The sequence below is a fragment of the Dermacentor variabilis genome, chromosome 7, assembly GCF_050947875.1.
Source record: "Dermacentor variabilis isolate Ectoservices chromosome 7, ASM5094787v1, whole genome shotgun sequence".
Lineage (NCBI taxonomy): Eukaryota > Metazoa > Arthropoda > Arachnida > Ixodida > Ixodidae > Dermacentor > Dermacentor variabilis.
Window position 1 is genome coordinate 155,058,090 of NC_134574.1, and position 21,972 is coordinate 155,080,061.

At 45.7% G+C, this 21,972-nt stretch overlaps 3 protein-coding genes across 5 annotated transcripts in view; 2 read left to right on the forward strand and 1 right to left on the reverse strand.

Moving 5' to 3' along the window:
* The window catches only part of LOC142588213 (WD repeat and HMG-box DNA-binding protein 1-like), a 41,119-nt gene extending 32,908 nt beyond the window's left edge, over positions 1 to 8,211 (forward strand). For both annotated transcript variants that reach the window (XM_075699754.1, XM_075699755.1), the window contains 3 exons: positions 622 to 746; positions 3,140 to 3,216; positions 5,487 to 8,211. In XM_075699754.1, the coding sequence (XP_075555869.1) occupies positions 622 to 746; positions 3,140 to 3,216; positions 5,487 to 5,912 (628 nt within the window). In that variant the 3' untranslated portion in view covers positions 5,913 to 8,211. The remainder of the gene's footprint in view (positions 1 to 621; positions 747 to 3,139; positions 3,217 to 5,486) is intronic.
* On the reverse strand, positions 7,063 to 17,521 carry LOC142588214 (endoplasmic reticulum lectin 1). The gene is made up of 12 exons (XM_075699756.1): positions 17,213 to 17,521; positions 17,080 to 17,157; positions 16,935 to 17,021; positions 16,789 to 16,866; positions 16,617 to 16,674; positions 16,522 to 16,550; positions 16,167 to 16,396; positions 14,017 to 14,209; positions 12,030 to 12,196; positions 8,493 to 8,570; positions 7,587 to 7,665; positions 7,063 to 7,516 (listed from the first exon to the last, which is right to left on the reverse strand). Exons 1-12 carry the CDS (start codon positions 17,351 to 17,353, stop codon positions 7,454 to 7,456), a joined length of 1,281 nt encoding a protein of 426 aa, XP_075555871.1. The 5' UTR covers positions 17,354 to 17,521; the 3' UTR covers positions 7,063 to 7,453.
* Positions 17,522 to 18,382: 861 nt separating this feature from the next.
* Wdr62 (WD repeat domain 62) overlaps positions 18,383 to 21,972 on the forward strand; it is a 28,037-nt gene continuing 24,447 nt past the window's right edge. The window contains exons 1-3 of one of the 2 annotated variants that reach the window (XM_075699753.1): positions 18,383 to 18,854; positions 19,322 to 19,411; positions 19,867 to 19,958. In XM_075699753.1, the coding sequence (XP_075555868.1) occupies positions 19,322 to 19,411; positions 19,867 to 19,958 (182 nt within the window). In that variant the 5' untranslated portion in view covers positions 18,383 to 18,854. The remainder of the gene's footprint in view (positions 18,855 to 19,321; positions 19,412 to 19,866; positions 19,959 to 21,972) is intronic. The other variant, XM_075699752.1, reaches the window with a different exon arrangement.

A 21,972-nucleotide genomic window follows, 5' to 3' on the forward strand; every position in this document is an offset into this window, starting at 1 on the left:
TTGTTCGCGCATTGCAGCTTAATTTATTTTTTCCATTATCAAAGTGTCAAGCGCTTCTTTGGCTGACAAAAAAAAAAAAGCAGCAGAGATGGTTAAGTGTGTGTACTCATGTGATCTGGCTGTGCTGTTCCTTGACACCACTGTGTCACCAACGCTCTGTAGTGCACAATCAGACCCGTTGCTGGCGAAGTTGATTTACATTTAAATTAACAAGTTACTTGCTGCATTAGCTTGGTAACTGTGACATTCTATTGCTGAGCACGAAGTTGCAGGTTCGATTTGCAGCTGTGCTGGCTGCATAAAAATAGGGACAGAATGCAGAAATGTTTCTGTACATACAAAGCTTTTTGTGCATATTTAGGATTCACAGTTGGTCAAAATTAGTAGAGTACCACCACTAAATGTCTCTTGTAATGCCTCATGTTGCTTCGAAAGTTTTTTACGTATAGTGCTATTCGAGACGATGGCTGCAGGTTCAAGTTGAAATTATCCAAAAATTAATGGCATTTGACTTATTTTCCTTTTGTTGTGTAAGGTTGCAGGCTTGCTGTCGACATTTGAAAATTTTAAGCTGTAATGAATACAACTCATGTTCGGCAATATATATCTCGGCAAAACCAGGCAGGACTTCCAAACTGTTCCACCTACGCGCAAGCGTGACCTTGACCAAGCTAACGAAGTGGTGCTGAAGCCCAAGCCCCTGCAGCTCTCCAGGAAGAGGCCAGCTGACGTCACATGCAAGGAAGGTGGGTCACCTCTTATTTCAACCTGATGATGCGATATTGAAGATAGTGATTTCAACCTGATGGTGCGATTTTAAAGATTGTGATGTACATGTTACTTCTGATGAAAGGTAGGCATGTCGAGCAAGCATTTTCTGTCGCCAGCTATTATTAGGTCTTTGATTCTGCAGCAGAATAGTGAATTTGAACAAAAACATTGTACCCAAGCAGGAGAACATGATGCTGACTTGCAATTGAAGATTTATTTTGTGCACGCCAATACATGTACACTAGGGAGGAGAGGGAAATGACACCGCAGAAAAACCAGAAGAGGGAGACGCGCTCAATTTCTGCACGGCAGCAAATGGACCTTGAAAATGTGAAAAAGCACTATAATGCCAACTCTCTATAATTTTTCATAATGTTCATGAATTTGGGCTCATATTACGACTTTACAAGGCTATCGATGGTTGGCTTACATAGGCCTCAACCAATCCATAGATGTGGCTCTGAAATCTGTCTTGCTGTACATTGGAATAGCAGCATTGCATCATAAAACTTTGTTTTGCATTTGCACTTTGAACAGGTGCCTCTGACACATGTTGACAATGCAGCCTGACCTGTGCGAGCTTTGCAATGCTCTAAGCTATGCAAATAAATTTCACTAAAGTTTGCATGTGGTGTAGGGATTTGTGTGGCAAACCACACAGATTGTGGCCAGCTGACGCATGCTTTGATGGGCCTATCGACTGCAAGGCATATCACGCTTAGTATTTACGGAACAGGGAGCGTACAAGCACGGTGAGCAGTAGCGTATGCAAGTGCAAACCACTGTTTAACAATCATGGCTACTGTCCCAACTCATGGGCATTTAACAAAGTATCTCTGCCATCGAAATCTATAGATATGGTGATCCCATTGCTATAGAAAGACGACACATACTTTCTTGGCAGCCTTTACTTAATAAAGCTTGCTAGTGCCTTTTGTTATGCTTTGGATGTGTCTCGTGATCTGTATATTAAGTCTATTTTAACAAATCTCATTTTCGTTAAGATACATACGAGCCCGCATGTTTTTCTTTTGTAAGCTTTAGCTGCAGTCTAGCACTTGTGGCACCTTTTGTCCATTGTTTCATGCTCTAAAACATGTGAGCAGTACTCAGTTCTGTGTGAGGAGTGCAAGGGGGTGTCATATCATTTGGATCACAATGCAAACTCCAGATGTTTTTTTTTTTTAAGTATGTAGCACACTGGTGATTCTGTCAGCTTCTGTAGCAATCGTAAGGCAAACTGGCAAAGCTATTAAAGTCAAATTTCGTTAATTCGACCCTGATGGGACTGATGAAATGATCGAATTATTTGGCGGGTAGAATTACAACAACACTCTGCTGAATCATTTGGCAGTATTTGCCCCACACGCCTCCCAAGTCAAATGTGTGCCCACTTCCTGTGTGTCCAAAGTAGAAGGGTATTATAGAAGTGACATTAAAGCTCCCAAACGAAGCAGAAATCTGATGCACACCCGCTTCTTCAGCAAAAAAAAACGGGCAAGGGTCTAATACACGTTTCACAATGGCGGCCGGTTTCCTAAAGTCAGCTTCGCCACAATACAAACGTCTTACGCAGTAAAGCATGCGAACGTCGCCAATGCGGTTTTAGTTTTGCATACAATTTGCACAGGCTAGCTTCGGCCCAATTTTCTTGAAAAAAAGAAAAGAAAGCCGCGCGTTAGAATCAAGTAAATACCATAATCGGATATTGTGAACTACCGTTATTGCTTGAAGATCTTCCTAGGGCAGGCTGGAAATAGGCCTTTTAAACGGGAGACGTCTGTTCAACGCATTCACTGCCCGCTAAGCTCAGCTGAGACATGCTGCCACTAAAGGGGTTGTTATTGTCAGGGCCACCATAGGGGTAACGCGCATGCATGCCGACTGGTCAAGTTTGACTTATCCGGCAAAGGCCAAATTTAGGATCAAAATATTGAGACGTTGGGCCCATACAATGGATGCTGAGCGGGACCTTCATTCATGATCAAATTAACCAAAAAATCTAACTGGAGTCGAATCAGCGGATGTATACTGTATACAGTGCACATGAACGATAAGAAATGAAACACAAAAGGATAGCAGAATTGCATGTTGCATGAAAAAATAAAAAAAGTACCTTTGCAACGAGAATAGAAGTTTAGGAAATGGCAATGTGAGCAAGTTGGCAATGGTTTGCAAGTACTAGAGAGCAAGGAAATGGTGAAGCAAAAACGTGAGAATGAGAGAGTGTGTATCTGAATCTTTCTGCTAGGGAAGTGCCTTTGATTCAACTGCTTACCAACGTAGGGGCTGGGTAGGATGCAGACGGGAGTGTCTTCTGCCTCACGTGCCAAGTTACAAAGTTGTGGCGCCTGCTCTTTCTTGTTAGTGTCGCTGCCCACTGACGAGCATCGCACCACACTAGAACTACCCGTGACCCGCGGCAACCCATTCAAGGTGACAAAGGTGAGGCTTTGTAAAATATAATACGCATGCATGTGTTAAATAGCATGTTTTTTTCTTTAACATTGCCTGTGACATGTAGTGCTATGCTGCCTTGTCACATGATTTATTTGAGGTGTACGTTGTTTATAGATCTGAATGCAATGTCCAGTCGGGTGATTTAGAAACCTCCAGTTATTACATTTGCTAACTATATTCACTTAAGGATACACACTGCAATTGCACGGCTGAAGCTGGGCATTACCGAGGCCTTGTTCTCTTAGTATGGGCCCTGATATTAGCACATCTCTCAACATATCCACCCCAAATTTTGCTAGAATATCCCCTTCAGGTGCCATGGGCACAACTGTGTGCACCAAGGTAGTGCGCCAAAAGCAAAAAAAAAAAAGAAAGCACTCATGAAAATAATTATATTTAAACTTGTGCATAGATCTTCAAACTTTTCTGATCAGAGCCGCGCTGCAGATTTAAATATAAGAGTAAAATGTATATGTGAAAAATGTGCAATGTTAGCGAAACGAGTTGGAAGGTAGATGACTGGGTGCAAGAAAAATCCAAGGAAGCTGCTGAAACTAAATTGTTAATGTACAGAATTTGATTCAAGGGGAATTTTGTCCTGCAGTGTACAAGGGAAGCTTTTTTGGGACAATTAACTGGGACGCCAGTGCATGTGTAGATGTGCGCCAGTTCGCAGCAATAAATTCTTGCACACATAGTGTGGTGCATTGAAGTGTCAGAATGTCTACAGCACATGGCAAGCAGGGTTTCATGCCTGGCGACAAGTGTGAAGCGTAGCTGCGTGGCACTGAAAGGCAGGCTTGGCTAGACACAAAGCCTTCTTGCACCATGGTAAACACCACACTCTTAGCCGTGGCTAAATTTTAGACATGCATGTTTATTAATGCTTTTACTTGCACTTGTTGCTCAGTCACTTAATACACGCAGTTCGCTAGCACCACTAGACCAGGATGATTTTTTTCACTACAAAGGTTTCTTTCTGAAAAACCCATAAGAGTTTGCCTTGTGGCCGTGTGCTAAATTCGGGCACGTGGCTACTTTTCCTCCCACTGTTATCAAATTTGGTGTTCGACAGTGTGTTCACACCCGACTACGTTGTCGCACTGCTAAGCAGTGGAACATGTGATAGCTTATTCTGCTCATAGTGAATCTGCAGCATTAAGCTACGATTCCCAAAACATTTAAATAGTAACAGCTATCAGAACGTTTGGGGTATGGTTTAGGGAAAGAAAAAGAAAGCGAGCAAAATGTCAAAAAAGCCGTCCCGGCTTTCCGTTTGCGCAGCGAGACATTGGTTCTCTCAAACACCCTGCAAAGGAATTAGGCATGTTCCAAGCCCAACCCAGTGGTTGCATGGCTTTGAAAGGGTATTTGTCTTGGTATGGCCGCGAAATAACTGCTAGCAGCGAGCCTTGCATTTGAGCACGAGGCTGTTTCTGACAGTGGCAAGGAGACTGCCAAAGCCAAGTTATAAAAAATCGCAGTGCATGCCATCTATTCGCTGCATCAGGCCAATCCGAAAAAGAATGTAGCAGCCACCTTGAAGAAGGGTAACATGTCCAAAACAGTCTATTGCATGAATGAAATTGGTTTGTTCACTGCGGGTCTGCGGGTTCACTGCACTCCTGTGGTGTGCAGGCAATACCCAGGGCAGCTTTTCAACATTTTGTGCATTCTTTTTATTTGAGGGAGAAAAAAAAGAAAATCTGCACAAGCGATAGCACGCCACAAGCAATGGGAATTTGTGTTTTCGAATGCGTTCCAAAACCTTGCATTGGCATATCTGCCGTAAATATATTTAGAAAGTAAATCACTGCAAACTAAGAACACAAAAAATACTGTAGGTTTCATCCGCATGGAAGGTTTCTCTATTTTAAATCTTTAGTGTATTAGCTGGGCCACTCTGATAGTAGTGTTTTGTGCCAGGTAAACAAGTGGGATGCACTTATGCACTACCATTCACCTAGGGCAAAGGTTTTCACACGGACATTTCAGTTTCAACTGCAGATGTGATTTAGTGCTTGTCACAGCTAATGTGGAAAGCAAAGGTTACCTATATAAAAAGCCACTGCTATGCTAGCGTGGTGCTTGCCTTTGTACCTCTTACATATTTGCTCAGCCACATATGGGCACACTGCTTGGAGCAGTGATTAAGAACTGGAGTGGCAGTGTAAATGTTGCAGCGTCAAGTGCACCTTCCTACACTGGGTACCGTATTGTGCAAATAATCGCTGGAATGTTTCGTTGGCCCTTAGTCGCAGGAGAGCCCAGTGGGAGACGATGCCGCCAATGGTGGCAAGCCTCGAGGAGACGCGGCAGCCGGCAGTCGACAGCTGACACTGCAGTTTGGAGCCCGCAGCGAGGCTGCCCCTGCCGCCACCAAGTCCGGTGTGCAGCTGTACATGGAATCAATTAGAGCCACACTGCTTGAGGAAGAGCCGGGCCTTGCAGAGGACCAGCTTGTCAGCCGGACAGTGGCGAGATTCAGGGCTCTGTCCCAAGAGGAGCGGGCGGTGAGCTTGGATTTGATTACTCGCGCCCAGAAGTCTGACGTGCACCAAAGCCATGGCAATATTCTGCCTGGTTGGAACGCGGTCACGACTGCTGCTAGGATGTCCCGAGCAGCTGAGTTGTACAGCGCTAAAACAGCACTGCTGTTCAGATCCATTTCCACCATATGATCTTTTAGGCACTTACCACTATGAGTTACAAACTCCATCTTTTGTTAGCCTTAACCATGTAAATCCAGAGAAAGTGTAAGGGAAAATTTAATTCAAATGTAGAAATACAGTAGTAAAGAAAGCAAACAAAAAGACAACTTGCTGCAGGTGAGAGCTCAACCCAAACCTGCATTACGCCTTGCATGCTTTACCATTCAAGCTTGTGCGACAGCCATCCTCTTTTTTTGTTAGCTATGTATGTGTACAAGGTTAACCCTAGGAGCGTTAAGTTATTTTCTCTCTCATGGCGTTTGCGCATGTGTTCATCTGTGGGTCACACCACAAAAGCAGTGAACTCGCAAAACCTCTGTAGTTGTGCCAAAGTTTCAGCACTGCGAGGTTGCCTTCTGCTTCACAGAATAGTGCTACCTTCCGTTTAAGTAATGCTAAACCTGTCGGAAGTATTTTTGTTGCTGGATGCGCACTCCGGCCCTTTCCAACACTGCAGAAATTGTTAGATGTTGATCATGCAAACAGTATGGCACCCCTATTTCTTTGGCTAGAAACTTTGGACTGCATCCCAATGCAAGGCCATTTCGTGGACATGCATGCCTTAGACAAACAGACTGCATGTACAAGGCTGGCCTCCCTAATTTGCAGCTTCATTAAGGAGATTTCAGCTCATATGCAGCAGTATACAGTATCTTCATACTGCACAGATTTTGATATGTGTGTGATTGCTTGTAATCTTGTTGCATCTGTTTCCATATAAGTAAAGACAAACAGCAGGACCTGTCCACTGTAGTGCACTGCTGTATGGTAAAATAGAAAATGTGAAACTTTGATTTAGCTCTCATGACATGTTATACAATAGTAATCCCTTTGCCAGCAATGTGAAGGATGTTTTGGCCATCATATTCTCGGAACGCTTTACATGTCTCATTGGAGCAAAACATGCTATGGCTTCAGCCAAAAAGCGAAGTGTTTCACTTATACAAGAACCTAATTTCAGTTAAAGATTGAGGCTTGTTTGTTTCAGCCAAAATTAACTGCACTGGCCCAAGCCTCCTTTGCAGCAACGTATAAGAAATGTTACCTGTGATTACAGCAGTGGCTAGTACGCTTTTCTGTAGCCCAGTGAAGTATCGCCACAATCACATTTTCAGAAAGCATCCGTACATCATGCTTTTAATGCACACCTCTAGTTGTATTGTCACAACTTGTGAACTGACTGAAGGCAAAAAAAAGGAAAACTGCAGTATCAAACTTGCTTTCCTAAGCGTTAAATTTCTGTGCAGAAAATGTCGCTTGTCAATGTATCTGAGCCCGTGGACATGTGCAATTTTGTCACCTCTTCACAACAAAACTGCATGTGATGCTGTCGAAGGAGCCACATGGCGCATGAACTATGATCTCAAGAAGAATGTGTGGATTTTGGTGCAAGTTGTCGCGATGGCACGTGCAGGAGTGGAACAGCCGGGCCAAGCAGCAGTCACAGAGTCCTGTGCGTGCTGCCAAAAGACTTCGACCCGCCGTATGAACGCACTCTTGTTAGCCCAGGGTCAGCTGGGCAGTCCATACTCGTCCACTTTCTCCAGGAGGCTGCAGACTATGGCCGACTCTACCTGCAAGCAGCAATTAAAAAGCCCCCGTTGCGGTCACATGGTGCGTGTGCTCCTAGTGATCAAGGCTCACCCCGAGAATGTACTCGCAGGTGCGCGGCTCCAGCAAGTACAGGGACACACTGTCGAGGTTGCCCTTCGCCTGACGGCACCTGCAGTTGGACAGGGGATGCATCACAGGAGCCTAGGCATTCACTCCCCTAAGCCTAAAGTGAATTTTGCGATAAAGCCAATTGTCTTCTCTGCCTACGAATGTGACTTGAAACTGAGGAGTGCAGTCCAAACATGGCACTGGAAACCTTCCAGTACACTCGTCAATTTAGGTTAGTGCATCTCAGTTACAAGTCTGTGGTCTGTGTACAGTTGAAAGACCACTTGCTGTACTGACTGTTTTAGCACAGTTTTCTCCTGTTACTCAATAGGAGAAGGTGACCTATATGTGTAACCGAGGACCATGCTAAATTTGCCAAACAAATTTTCTTTGTGATGACAAAACAAAAGTGTCCTGTCTCATTGGTCTCGTTGCAAACATTAACACTGTAGCGTTAAATAAATTTCAAAAATTAATTGTATAGTGGGGTGCGAAAACCACGATCTGATTATGAGGCACTTAATATGGGGGGACTCTGGATTAATTTTCACTGCCTTCGGTTACTTAATGCGCACCTAAATCTAAGTACACGAGCTTTCTTGCGTTCCACCCCCATCAAAATTCAGCCGCTCCGACATAGCCACTGGGCTGTCACAGAAAATCACACTGTAGCGTTGGCAGATTGACATGGCGCAATTTGATGGCTAGCACTCAGTGCAGTCCTCACCAGTACGTTTGATCTTGCAAGGTAGGGGTTGCTTCAAAGACATTATCCCCAGATTTGTGATGTAGTATGTCGCACTAATTACAACTAGATCATGTTGAGGTCTGGCTGTAGTAAATCAATGAGAGCATCACAATGCACTACCAACCAGTGGCAGCACTTACTTCAGGAGGACTTCCACTGTGCGAGGCTTGCCCGTGAGGTCGCAGGTGTCCCCAGATCCATAAAAGTGCGTTAGGTACCTGCAGCAGAACAGCATGCCCTACCGTCTTATCCACCCTCGATACATGTTTTTCAGTGCAACTCACACCTCTATTGAAAAGCCTTTTGCAATGTAAACCTTCCGACTCTGGATTCCAGAGGGAGTTTGTTGGGGTTCAGGCAGTAGAAGACTGGCATGCTTTTCAGATAATGTGTGGAATACGACCGCATCTCTTCTGTTAAGTAAAACTGCACAAAGTGAGATGCAGAATCGACGGAGATGCGCACCCTTTTACGGATGTTTTGATTTGTTGTACACGGTGTGCCAAACATCAAGATGTCTGTAAAAGAGTTCTCACACGTTTGGCTGGCTACAGTGCTTGAAGTGCAATTAAGAATTCTGGTCATGCGCCTGCAGCAGGCCGTGGTGGGAGTAGCATGCACTGCATGGCATGCCATGGTTGTCATGCCATGGCCGTGTTTGATACAAGAGAAACCGTATGAACTGTTCTGCTTTTGGCCTCCGATGGCTTTGGCAAGCGGGTAAATGCTCGTCTCAAGCACAGATCTTGAGTGGGTTCCACACTGTTGCAATGAGGTGTGGAGCACAACAGAAACCAGTCAAATTTACCATTATTACGCTGCTATGTTGCTTGTGCTACAAATCGCCTTTTTTCATGTCAGTGAAATTTTGAGCTTGGGCAAATGTAGCAAAAGGAGTTTATTTTAAGTATGAAACTACATATAGCAATGCACTGTGCTGCTGAGAAAGACTAAATAGCTTCATTTGTTTTGTGTAGGTACTTCACACAGTAGCTCAGAATAACTGATGACACTTCAACATAATAGTTTCAGGTTCTATTGGCCAAACACGTTTATTTCAATGTGTAGTGAAGTCCAGTTTCGTTCTTCACCCTTTCAGTGGCGTAAACGTCTGATGACATGCTGCAGGCACACTATCTGGCAAATATCCCATTCAGTCGTGAGTTGTGCTAGACGGTCAATAAATATGTAGACTTTTTTTTGCAATGTGCTGCAGAATTGGCATGTTGAACTTTCCCCGTATAGCAATACTCTGAAGAGAAATGGAGCCACCTTAGTTAAAGGGCTCCTAACCACCCTCGAACTTTATGAAAAGACAGTCCACGGATAGCATACGCTGCTGCGAACATCTCAGCCAAGTTTTGCAAGGTGTGTGGAGTTCGTAAGCATAGCGTGAAGTCGCCTTTCTCTCAAGCGCTCTTCTCCTCACTCGTTACTGGACACTATTTCATAATATAGTGGATTTTCACAGGCGGCTGCTATTGGCCAACATCTGACATCAAGAAGGGTGTCTGGATCAGTGTGCTTTTTCTTACTGTTACTGTGTATATTTATTGCCGAATTTTAATAAACTGGATGAAGTAAGCGATAATCTGGTATCGAATTTCAATAATAATGACCTACTTCCGGAAGACGCTGGGCCGCGGCAGCTCGCATAGGAAATAAACTTTGGCCACCATGCTTATTGGTGTTGTAGCCGTGGGGTCTCGCCAGGTTCGAGTGCTTATGAACGCTCAGCTTGCCAGCACGCGCTCACTCCTGGCTGCTGCTAGTTAGACATCTCGACAGACTTATTGATAGCGCTTCAAAATGCTCAAGTTGGATGTGGCTACTATCCGTTGGTCAAGCTGGTGAAACACAAAGCCAGCCCGCACCATGGTCGGACGACCATATGAGTGTGAGCACGCATTCAAGCCCTGTCGTGCACAAAGCAAATGCAGCGCATATGCACTACGGTCTGCCGTGACGAGTCCACTGGCTGAGACTGCATTCTTTAAAAACTGATGGTGGCGCTAAAAGGAACGAACGAACACACGGTGACTAGGGAACGCTTGTCGTCGTGTCGTCATTACACTGTGCAGTTGAGCAAGACTAAACAGCTTCATTTGCTTTGTGTAGGTACTTAACATAGCAGCTCAGAATAAAAGACGACACGACGACGAGGGAACGCTTGTCGTCTTTTCACTGTGTGTTCGTCCCTTTTAGCGCTGCCATAAGTTTTTAAAGAATGCATCACCAACTAGCACAGCACCAAGTTTTATTGAAGGTTACTGCGGCTTGCTGAGAACAACAGTGGCTCGTCGTAGGCGCCAAAATTGGAAGTAGTGATGTCTACGTTATCCAAAATCAAGTTTGAACTGTGCACCATGGTGACTTTCAGTAGAAGGAGCGTTGTGGGCACACCCCGCTCCACCTTAGCCTTCCCAGTGCAAGCACCGCAAAGCAAGTGTTTGATTGCCAAGAACTCTGCTTTGGCTGAAGGCATTGAAGTACTCTTTGTGGCAAAGTATTTCTGAAGTAGCCTGTTTAACTTCAAATGAATTTCTCCAGGCCCCCTTTAAGCAGAAGGTTCAATCGACCCCAGCTCAGTGTATGTCCTTGCAACTACTCCACAGAACAAATTATGTGCACCATGACTGAATGGGATACTGCAGAGCAAGGTATCACTGGAGTAAGGAATGGGGGACAGAATGAGTAGATGACAGACATTAAGAAAAAATGTCACAGTCACAGAAAAAAAGTCTACTAATTTGTCCATAGCCAGTTCATGCAATAACCTATCAAGACCATGCACATCTCTATTGCATGGGGGAAAAAGAACTTAAAATAGACTAATGAAGGCCTTAGCAGAACAATGCTTAGGTAATTATTACATTAGGAGGAGGGGTTGGTAAAAATGATACGTCCTTTGATAAGCACTTTTTTTTCATGAGCGATACAGTCACATCTATGGACAAGCAATTAAGTAAATCTGACAGCTGATAATGAATGTGCATTTCCTTGATCACAATTAGCCTGACATATAAGGTCTCCTTTATCAGGCTTTCTTGGCGCCACATTTGTGCCCATTCAACAAGAGATGCAACAAAATGCAAAATATCATACTTTCCTGCTTCAACACATTGGGGCAAGAGTGAGTAAATAAGGGCAAGGGCACCCTCACATGTTAGGTTTTGCAATAGGTGACTCAAAGTCCAGGCCTACAAAGGAGCTCGGGTTTTTGGGTACAAAATTTTTAACTCCCGACTATATACTTCAGTAGCATATATTAAAACTTGTAGATGGGTTCAATTATTTCCTCATGTGAGCATTGCAGACCTTTTGACATTGTCCATCCTTCTTACAAGTATGGTATTGGAAACATTATGTATGGTAACTGTACATTGGGTTGATTTCTTGCTGTCTATTACCTCCAAAACTGAATATCTGCAATGCTCTCTCTTCTTCATGAAGAGTACATTAATGTGAAGAACTCGAGTGTGATTGATTTACAATTTATGTTGTACTTCACTCCACTCTAGTTAACAGAGATGAGTCACATTACTGAACAAGGTAATTGCAAATTTAACCAGTTATTTAGCTGTAGTAGAAATGAAAAGGTGCCACGAACCCAGCGCTTGAAACAGCCACTGCTTTGCAGCAACAAGTCTTAACGGGCCAACAGCCAGCTATCTCACCTGGGCGCGCGGCCAGGCTTGCGCTCAGGATGCTGGTCCAGCCAGGTCAGGTGTGCCTGGTGGTCCCAAATGCCCAGCAGGATGCTAGTCCGTTCCTTGCCTTTCTCCTCGTGGAACTGGCTCACGCGCTGGCCATAGCAGAACTCGTACTTCCACCAGCCTGCACCCTGCACTCATCGCAGAACACTTTCCTTCAACATGACAGCTGCCTCCGCAACTTCACGATTTGGGACTTGTGATACAGGGCTCACTTCTGGGAAAACACGGCGAGGGCGGGAGATGGAAATTCAAGACAAGGAGCAAACAGAGAACAAGGTGAAAGCAGGAGCCAATGTTTCGACAAGTAGGCTTGTCTTCTTCAAGGCTGAAGAAGACTGGCCTTGAAGAAGACAAGTCCACTTGTCGAAATGTTGGCTCCTCCTTTCACCTTGTTCTCATTTTGCTCAAGGCTCACTTCTGCAGCTCCTACATGTGCATATTAACAGCGTGTTCAAATTCATGCATTGGCCACTGTACAGCTGAAGCAGGGCAAACATGACAAAGCGCCTCTAATGGCCTCGCTGATGAAGCCACTGCGTGCTACCTGGCTTATTAAAGTGTGGCGCTCCCTATCTGTGAGGCCTGTGATTTCCTGTACAGTACTTGAGAGGACTGGCGTCGTGCAAGCTCGTGCAGCCAAGCAAATCTAATGTGCCACGTTTTATGAGGTGCAACCGGCAGAACTAGCTGGCAAAATAAATTTTTACTTTTCAGCATGGTGTTCACTGCACCTGGTGGCATTATTTCTTATTTCCTCCCTGAATATAGTATGTGCCCTTAAATTCTGCAACATTTTCAAACTGCAAAACTCGTGTAATTAACAGCATGTGAAAATAAGGAGTCTTACAATATTACGCCGGTAACACTGTCATGAGCATCTGAGCCATGTAATTGTTCCTGTACATACGGCCACATGTATGCACTTGAAAGGTTACTTTCTGTTACAGAAGAATAGTCCTCTGAATGTCAACTGTGAATTCTTGTTCTGGGTAGACAGAGCAAATGAGATTGGTCTTGTAGGATTATTTGAGTCACGCACAAGCCATCAATACGCTATCTGTGAAATCTGAAGTAACCTTATTTTGCAAATTTTTTCCAAAAATTTAGTAAAGGTAACGTAAATAAAATTAGAACTAGAATGATAAACAATGCCAGACCTCATATGGAAAGAAAAAAAAAGCACATAAAATTGCACATATCTACGGGCTTTGAGCACCATAACTTGTACATTAATGATTTTGAAAATAGTTTTTGGTCTAAGACTTAACTCCCCCAAATTCCATCACTTCTGCTTACTCTCGCAGACGTCACGCGCAATGGCTACTGAGTGGATTCCTTTAATGTCGCAATTAATCAGTGCCCACCAACACAGAGAAATCAAAAGAAGCAAAGAAATCTTCGCTGATGAGGCGCTGAATGATACTGCGGAATTTGAGAAGAGTGGTACCACATCAGGTTACCTAATGCACTCTTGAGGTCGTGCTTTGAGATCGTGTGGTGAACGCACAAACTGTGATCGGAGCATGGTTGACCAGTGTTCCAAGCAGATGTGTTATGCGAGTGCAGCAGGAATGACAGAGATGGTGAAGGCTGCGATGGTGTGGCAGTATCATCTAATTACCAATAACTCTATCTGTTAGTTTAGAGTTGCAGAATGGGTGCCAAGAGAAGCTAATTGCAATCCAGGACATTTGTGTGAAAGGGACCCCACAATAAGATGGCCATGCAAATATGAGAAAAAAAATATATATTACTGCGAACAGCCAGTTGTCAGGAACACCAACCACCAAATCATGCATAATTTGGGCTATGTTAATAATCAGATAATGATAATTGCAAGGCTTATTCTTGTACTTGCGCATTTTGCCACTAGCCAGAGATTCGTTTCCTGAATCATCACAAAGTGGCAAGCAAGCCGTGTGTTGTAGGAGCAGAGTGAACACCTCACCCCTGTCAGGCAGTGGCTGCCTGCAAGGAAGTCCTTCACCAGCTGGGACAACTTGTCAGCTGATGGAGGTGGCTGCGGTGCCAGTGGCTCGGGAGGAAGCAGCTGCACCTGTTCTGTCCCAAAGCCCTTGGGCCGTCGGGGGGCGCCATCTTGGGCCACACACTGGATTGGGTTCTCCGGCGACGTTTCCGGACTGCACAAAGTGGCAGAAGAAGAAAAAGAAAATAATAAATCCTGAGGTTTTTCATGCCAAAATGACCATCTGATTATGAGGGTCTCCAGATTAATTTTCACCACTGAGTCTTTTAACACACACCTATATATAAGTACACAAGCGTTTTCGCATTTCGCCCGCATTGAAATGTGGCCGGGGATTGAACTCACTACCTCAAGCTCAGCAGTGTAACACCCACCACGGCAACTTAGCGGCTATGGTGTTGCGCTGCTAAGCATGAGGTCGCGAGATCAAATCCCGTCCGCAGCGGCTGCATTTCGATGGGGGCGAAATGCAAAAATGCATATGTTCCAGAATTCATTCAGCAGTGCAACGCCTTAGCCATTCGACCACTGCAGCAGGCAGCGTATCTGGGGGTAATACAGACCACGCATGTTGCGGTGGAAAAGACATGAAAACATGTAAAGAAACGACCAGACAGGAAGAAACGACAGACCATGCATGTGTGGTCATGAAAAATAGCCTTACAATTTCTGTTATAATTGGCCAGTTTTGTTTTGTTCTTTTCCACGTGCTACTTTTTGTTAGTGTGCACAACGTATTTCCTTTAGAATTTGTTTTGTAACTTGCACCCGCTTTAGTCATTTTTTAAAAACACACTGCAAGTCCTCTTAACCTTTGCAGCACAATGAGTGCTGACCCAAATGTCAAGCTCTAAATAGCATTACATTTCTGTGCGCAGCCACTGCACTTGCCATGCAAAGGGACACAATGTTGCAGCTTGACATGTCACCAATCGCTAGGTTTGCAGCCCACAATGCAATAAGGGCTATTGATGGTTCTCGCAACAAGAAACCTCGAGAGCAGCAATGATTGTACAGCTCACATCAACACGGAGCATGTTGCAACACAAGCAGACACTTCCTGCAGGCTGGAAGTGCTTGAGCGTAGTGAACAATTTTTGTTGTGTACTCTCTCTGTTTTCTTTTATATATAAACAAATTAACCAGCATTGCAACTATTAAGAACAACATTCACGCACTATAACATTGGAAAAATGGCCGATGACGCAACCTGGGTATCCAATCGTATAGCTTGCCCAACTGATGTCATCTGCGCTAAGTAGATTGTAACAGGGCGGCTGAAAACTCAGGGGAGTGGCGCTGCTGCGATTAGTAGTGATGCACATTTTTAAAACCTTATAATAAAGTTGCATGCTTCAATTAATGATCAGATAGACCTCTAATGACTCAGTACGTTTCTACAATATCGTCAAAATTGTTTCAGGGTCCCTTTAATGCCATTCTTGCACGATGAAATGCTACGGGGTTGTACTTTCAGTGGATACTTTTTGTGCTGTGTAGTGTCCTGTGCAAGGACTCACTAGAGCGATGGGCATTCTGTCGTACACGGAGCACAGCCCCTATGCAGTCTCTCTGATTACCACCAAGCAGCACACAAACATGCAATATTATTACTATGTCCAGTCTATTTTGAGAAGTCCATGGTGGCTTGCCGATGGCACTGCATGCTCAAAACCGAATTGCTGGGTGATGACACACACACATAACAAATGATGGTGCCTGTGTACAGTGTGAAATAAACTAAGCCACAACCAGCTGTTGTGCCAGAAAAATAAAAGTCATAAAAGACCTGTCTGTCACCATCCCTCTTCTGTCTTTCTGAACGTTCCAATTCCAACTAAGCTGTTGTGGCTAACAACGCTAAATAAAACAAAGAATGTTGCTGAATCCAACAAATCGACAAGGCGTCTTCGTACAAGTCTCTTGGCTGAAATGTCGGTTTCAGCACCATACCTCATTCTAGTATTGCACGTCAAGCCTCCACTTTCCTGTGAGCTGCTCTCTTGTTGTCGGCAAGGCTGATGACACACCTGGTTGTGGCTCCAAAACCCGACACCTTGTCAAACCACATTTTAAAGAAAGATGCGCGCTCTGTGGCTGGCCCAACACACCTGTAGTCTGGGTGAGCGCAGAGGTAAGGGGTAAACACCACGGCCTGGTACTCGCACGTGGAGAGCTCTTCGATGCTCAGCACCTCGTTGCGGGCCTCCGGGTTGCAGACGTAGAGCACACGGGTTGCGCGCTGCGCGCCCTCTCCCAGCTCGCACGCCGTGCCTCCGGTCATGTTGACCGCAAAGTACGGAAGCTCCAGGCCCGCTTCCAGCCGAATGCGGGGCGGCCGCTGCACAGGGATGGACGCTGCTGAGCTGTGCAATTGGCTGTACGTCCGCACAGTGCAGACACCAGCCTGCACAGTGCCTTTCCGAAACATATAAGCGTGCTCCCCCCGTTTTCACAGTTACCTACCCGGCTTCTCTCCGATAAGTAGCTCGCATCTGAAATCAACGGAACACAGGCATAAGCACACGGTCGTGACTTGTTGTAGTCACAACTGCAATTACCATCAACTTCCAGCTTCTTGGCGTCGTACTTGCCCAGGTAGTACTGTTGCAGGACTACCTGGAACAAAAATGTCCACGTGGAATAAGAAACGCGCAGCGTCGTAGCTCACGAACGGTTGCAAGGATGCTGCCAACGTATCTTTACTAAACTGCGAGCAGGGCTTTTATGCACCTTGTTGTCGACGCTTTCCTCGTGGTATTGCCGAACGCTCTTGCCATGGCACAGCTCGTAGGTCCAGTACTGCTCCAGCTACAAGAGAAAACCGGAAGCACTGCAGCCATCACTGCGCGGTAAAACACTTCAATCGTCTCGCTTACACGGTAGGAACAGAAGAGCCGGGAGAAGAGCGGCTTCAGCAGCTCCAGCGGCGTTGGCCCCGTGTACGGGGAAGCAGCATCGGCGTCCTGCGCCACACAGAACCACGTTAGTACGGCGCGGCTCTCGACGATGAGCCGCGAGCACCTCTCGTGATAGTGGGTTGGCGGGCAGCAGGCACTGGTAGCGCTCCTTTTCGGCAGACACCATCCACAGCGTTTCCAGCTGCGACAGAGACCATGGGGAAACATCAGCCAGCCACTGAATCTCTTCGTCTTACCTCGGCGGGCGCCAGCTTCTTGTCAGGCGAGGAACCCGGCCAGTTTATGCTGAACAGGACCGAGTCGTCGGCGAGGTTACCACGAGCCGAGCGCAGCAGCAATGCCAAGGTTGCTCCATAGAGGAGCTTAAGTATTGTCATGTTTCCCTAAAGTGAAAGCAAAGTTTTTCGGTGCATAGAGTACAGCCTGCGAACACGAACCGGCTGCCACTTTTCATATTACACGTAACATATCTTCGCCGCCTCAGCTGCTGTTACGTTTCTCCAGCTGAGGCTGAGCTGAGCGGCGCTCACGACATCTCCTGGCGGTTTAGTAGTTTCTGGTTTCGTACATTGTGACCTCCGAGATCTGCAAAAAAAAAGAAAGAAAACGTCGTGGCGCTGCCGACAGTAGCGATGCACGATGTTCAACGGTTGTTTCTTCACGGGGAACAGTCCTATACATCAAGGTGTTTATACCATAGAGTTTCCTACAAAATTCTTGTAGGAAACTCTAGGTTTATACGAATGCGACAGAAACTGGTCGAGTCAACTTGTCGGAATAAGATTTGCTTCTCGTGTTCATGCTAGAGGACGGCCTGCGTGAGCGTCGTGATGTACCAGCTGCAGGTGGTTCGTTCTCGACTCGACCCGTTGTAGCCGGCTAGTTTTTTCATACTACGCACGAGGAAAGATGGCATGATGCTGCCGTACTTCAATCTATACCAAGGAGGATCCTCCTTGATTCATGCTATGCCAACATGGAGGAAGAAAAAAACCGTGATGCATAACAACGATGGTGAAACATAGTGGTTATGACGTTTTCATAGAGCTTGCCATGGACATTGCGATCGCTTTCAGACATAAAGTTTCTAATATGAAACTCTATGCTTTCAGCATTCAGCCACCTCTTTCTGTATGATTCTACTTCCAGCCGCTTGACCCTAAATAATATAGTTTCGATTTCAGTTTCGAAAATTTCAAAAAAGAACACACAAGATCAAGACTTAATTTAATTAGTCATACTAATTTTTTGAGATGTGTGCTGAATCCGTATAGAAGTCTTTCTGCATGTATAGCGATTGTAAGCAAGGAAAATAGCAATTTAATATAAACAAAACGTGTCGTTTGAACCAGTGCAGCACTGGTGCACTCTTTCTCAACGTTTTTTTTTAATTCTAAGAGGTTCTGTTGTGCACCGAGCATGCCTCGGACGAGCTTTTCTTATTTTCATTTTTTCCCATGTTTTTTCCCCCTTCTTTTTTTTTTTCCTTTGAGTACGGTGCGTGCGTGACAGGCGACTGCAGCAAGTTGTGAGGCGGTTGGGGCTATTGAGCTCACATCTTGCGATGAACTGTGAAGATTGGGCGAGCGCTTTGCAACCGTAGCAGACATGTCTTCGGCCGAATGTCTACGCTTGCTGTGGACGTAGAATCACAGAAGTCACGAAGTGGTTTGTGTGCGCGCTCTGCTCGTTGTCCGGTGCTGCTGCTGCTGCTGCTGACGTGTGTGCGTGTTCACCGTTAGAGCACTCGCATAAGCGCTGTCGCTTTCTCGCCAGCGCAGAGTATCCGTACACCCGTGTGACTGCGTTGATGTGCCACACTGTCGATTCGTCGGCTGATGCTTCGGCCTGCAGCGAACCCGCCCGCCGCCACTCCAGGTAACCGCCTCCCTCCGCGGGGTCAGGCACGTCTCGGCAAGCACGACGCTCATGCATGGGAAGCTGTCTTACAAAACCACAACTCACACACGTACGGATACACAGGACGGACACACGAAAACAAGCTTCAAATCTTGTCTTTCAATCGTGCGATCTAAAGACATGGGGGCAGCGCTGGTCGTAGCAACTTCACGCTGCACCGCGAGCGCTTCCCGTTGTGCCGATTCCGCCGGCAACTGACAGATCACACCCGTCTCTTCAGAGATGGCATTGCGTCCTTACACTTTCATTTGCCGTAGGTGTAGCACGGATTGTTACGAATCTTGATCCTTTTGTGCGCCTTGAATAGTGCCCTCTTCGAGCAGTGGCAGGTGGGAAACAAAAACAAAATCGCTCATCCCTGCTTCCGGGGCGAAGTGAGTTCTGCGCTTGCCGAAGCTGAGGTCCGTGTGTTACCGTGTTCCCAGATGGAGGATCCATGCAGCGGGGTTCCACGCGTGGTGCGAGCACCGGCCCTCAAGCGAGGTCGTGCGGACGCGACGCCACTCTCCGAGCGGGTAAGTTCACCACCGATCGAGATCGGAACCACCTGTTGATTCACGCCTAGCGCGCAGCCGCTATCCTTGCAATAGCCGCGCGGTGTTCGAAAGAAAAACGCACGATCCCCTCGGTTATAGGCGTCGGCCCAGACGCCCAGTTGCATGTATACTTGCATTCGAAAGAAAGTGTCAACACTCGCCGCGTCGGTGCTAGGCGCGCCGTCGGTTTCCTCGGCGCACTCGGTGCGTTTGAAAGGCGTGGCGATGGAATAAGAAGTAGCGGTACCAACGCGAATGGCCTTGTTGACAGCAGCGCTCCTCGTTGTGGGGGTGCCCCTTTTTTTGCGAGCGCGAGGTGCGCGTTGGCGTGCTGTGTGGGCGGCGGCCAGCGCGCGCCAAGCATGCGTCCCGAGGCGAGACTACCCGCCACCCCCGAGGAACCGTGCTCAGCTGAGACCGTGCCCCTGCTGCAGGTCAAGCTCGAGCGGGTGCTGGGTCTGACGGTGACGAGCAGCGCGGCGCTTGACTGCGATCCCAGCTCGGGCTTGGTCGCCTATCCAGCCGGGTGAGTACACCACCGGCAGCGCCCATCTAGCTGCCAGCGGCAGCGCTTGATGTTTTCGTCCGTGTCTTGTGTGGTGTGTTATGGTCGCCTAATTGGCGGTCTTGGTAATGATGGACTGGTGAATACATGAACAGATGAAACTCGGCACTCGCGGCTTCGATCGCGATCGAGCGTCTTCACACGGCCACTTTTGATCGCGATCGGGCCGTATACGGATCGAAATTATCGACCTCGATTAGCTCCCACCCCCAGCCTGCGCGAAGCAGGAAATAGCGACCGACAAATTCGATCCCGATCAGGCTCGATCGCGATCGAAAGTGCGCCGTGTGACACCCGTATGACGTACATACCATGATCGATGTTGTAATTTAAGATATCATCAGGCTTTTAATAGCAGTGTTTTTTTTTTTTTTGCTCTTTTTGCTAATACCAAGTCAGCACGCTGTCATGCCAGGTGTATATATATTGGCCATTATGCTTTGGTGCAACAACTACACTATTACGTACTGTAATCTGAGTCATCTGTGGTTCCTGTGCCAGTATATTACTGTAGTATGCAAGTATGGCTGCCAAGTGTGCAAACCATGTTGTACTAAACATCTGCCATTCTGGACCTTCCATCTGCGCTTTCCATACCCTACACTATTGGTACCTACCTTTGGTAACTGTATCAAAGTTGTGTTGAAGCAACATTCAAGTGCACATTGTGAGAGTACAAGGTCAAGTTATGCCAGCTTTGCCATTTTAAGTCAGACTTGCATTGGCAAAGTAGACAATGCGACAAAAGGATTTCATATTGTCCCATTGTTGTGACGGTGCCAAGCGACAACCGTGATAATCCATTGAAAAACGAACACACTTCAAAAATTAAAACAATATGTGACAGTATGACGATGGGGTTGGGAATATGTTCATGGATGTCAGCATCTCCTTTTATCATACAGCATAGTAGCTCGACAAAAACAAAATGACCTTGTACACAGGGTAACTAGTTCAGTTGTAGTATTACTGTTTTTGACACCTCTTAGTGCATTGTCGTAATTGAGTAAAAAAATTTTTGTGGTTTCTAGCCTGGAGTTTTGCATTGAAGTACTCATGTAAGAATTAAACCTGAATACTTTTATCAAAGTGGTCCATTCACAGTACACCCAACATCACTATGACACTTGCAGCTATATAAAATGAATCAAGCATATATGACTTTCACTTAATTTTTATTGCATGTTTCCTGAATAAGATTTTTTTATTGCTTTAGGCATTGGGTTTTAATCGAACAAGAGATTAACAGGATTAGATGTCAAGAAGAGGAAGCTGAGCACAATATCAGCATGGAGAGTCTTCATTGTTTGTGTCTGTATGTCGTTCTAGCTTCTCTAATGTAACAATGTTTGTCATCACCTGCCCTCCCTAACATTATCCTGATGAAACCATCTTGCCATATTTTTGTTTCCCCAGTCTTGCTGGCTCTGTTTCTGAACACTGATAAAAATGGGCAGAGCGCCACCAGCAAGGAACATGCTTAAACTTCTTCCATGTGATTGTGGTTTGATCTGTTGCATTGCTTTTTCTGTTTGAACATTAACATAGCTTCCAACTCTTCCAAATGTTTCGTAAAGTTTATGAATTTGAGCACATTCTGTGACATTACGAAAGTTGCATTAGGCTTCATGAAACTTGTTTCACTTGAGTTTGCCAACTTGCAGACTCACAAACTTTCTTTGGGCATGTTGAAAGAACCAATATGCAATGTACAGTAGGCGCAAGTAGAAAACATTCCAGGCGAGGACAATTACTGAAGTTCCACAGGATTGCATCTAGCATTGTAGTACTACTGTGGACTTCAGCAGTTCGATCCTGTGAAACGTTATCCAGCATTTATTGCCAGTCATTATCATCAGCTTTGAAACTTAACCACCAAGATAATTGTTAAGACTTTCTGGTGAGAATAAAAGTGATAGCAGACATGTTGGCACTGTGCTCATGCTGTCAAAGATTTTGTTTGTTTGAGGTGCAC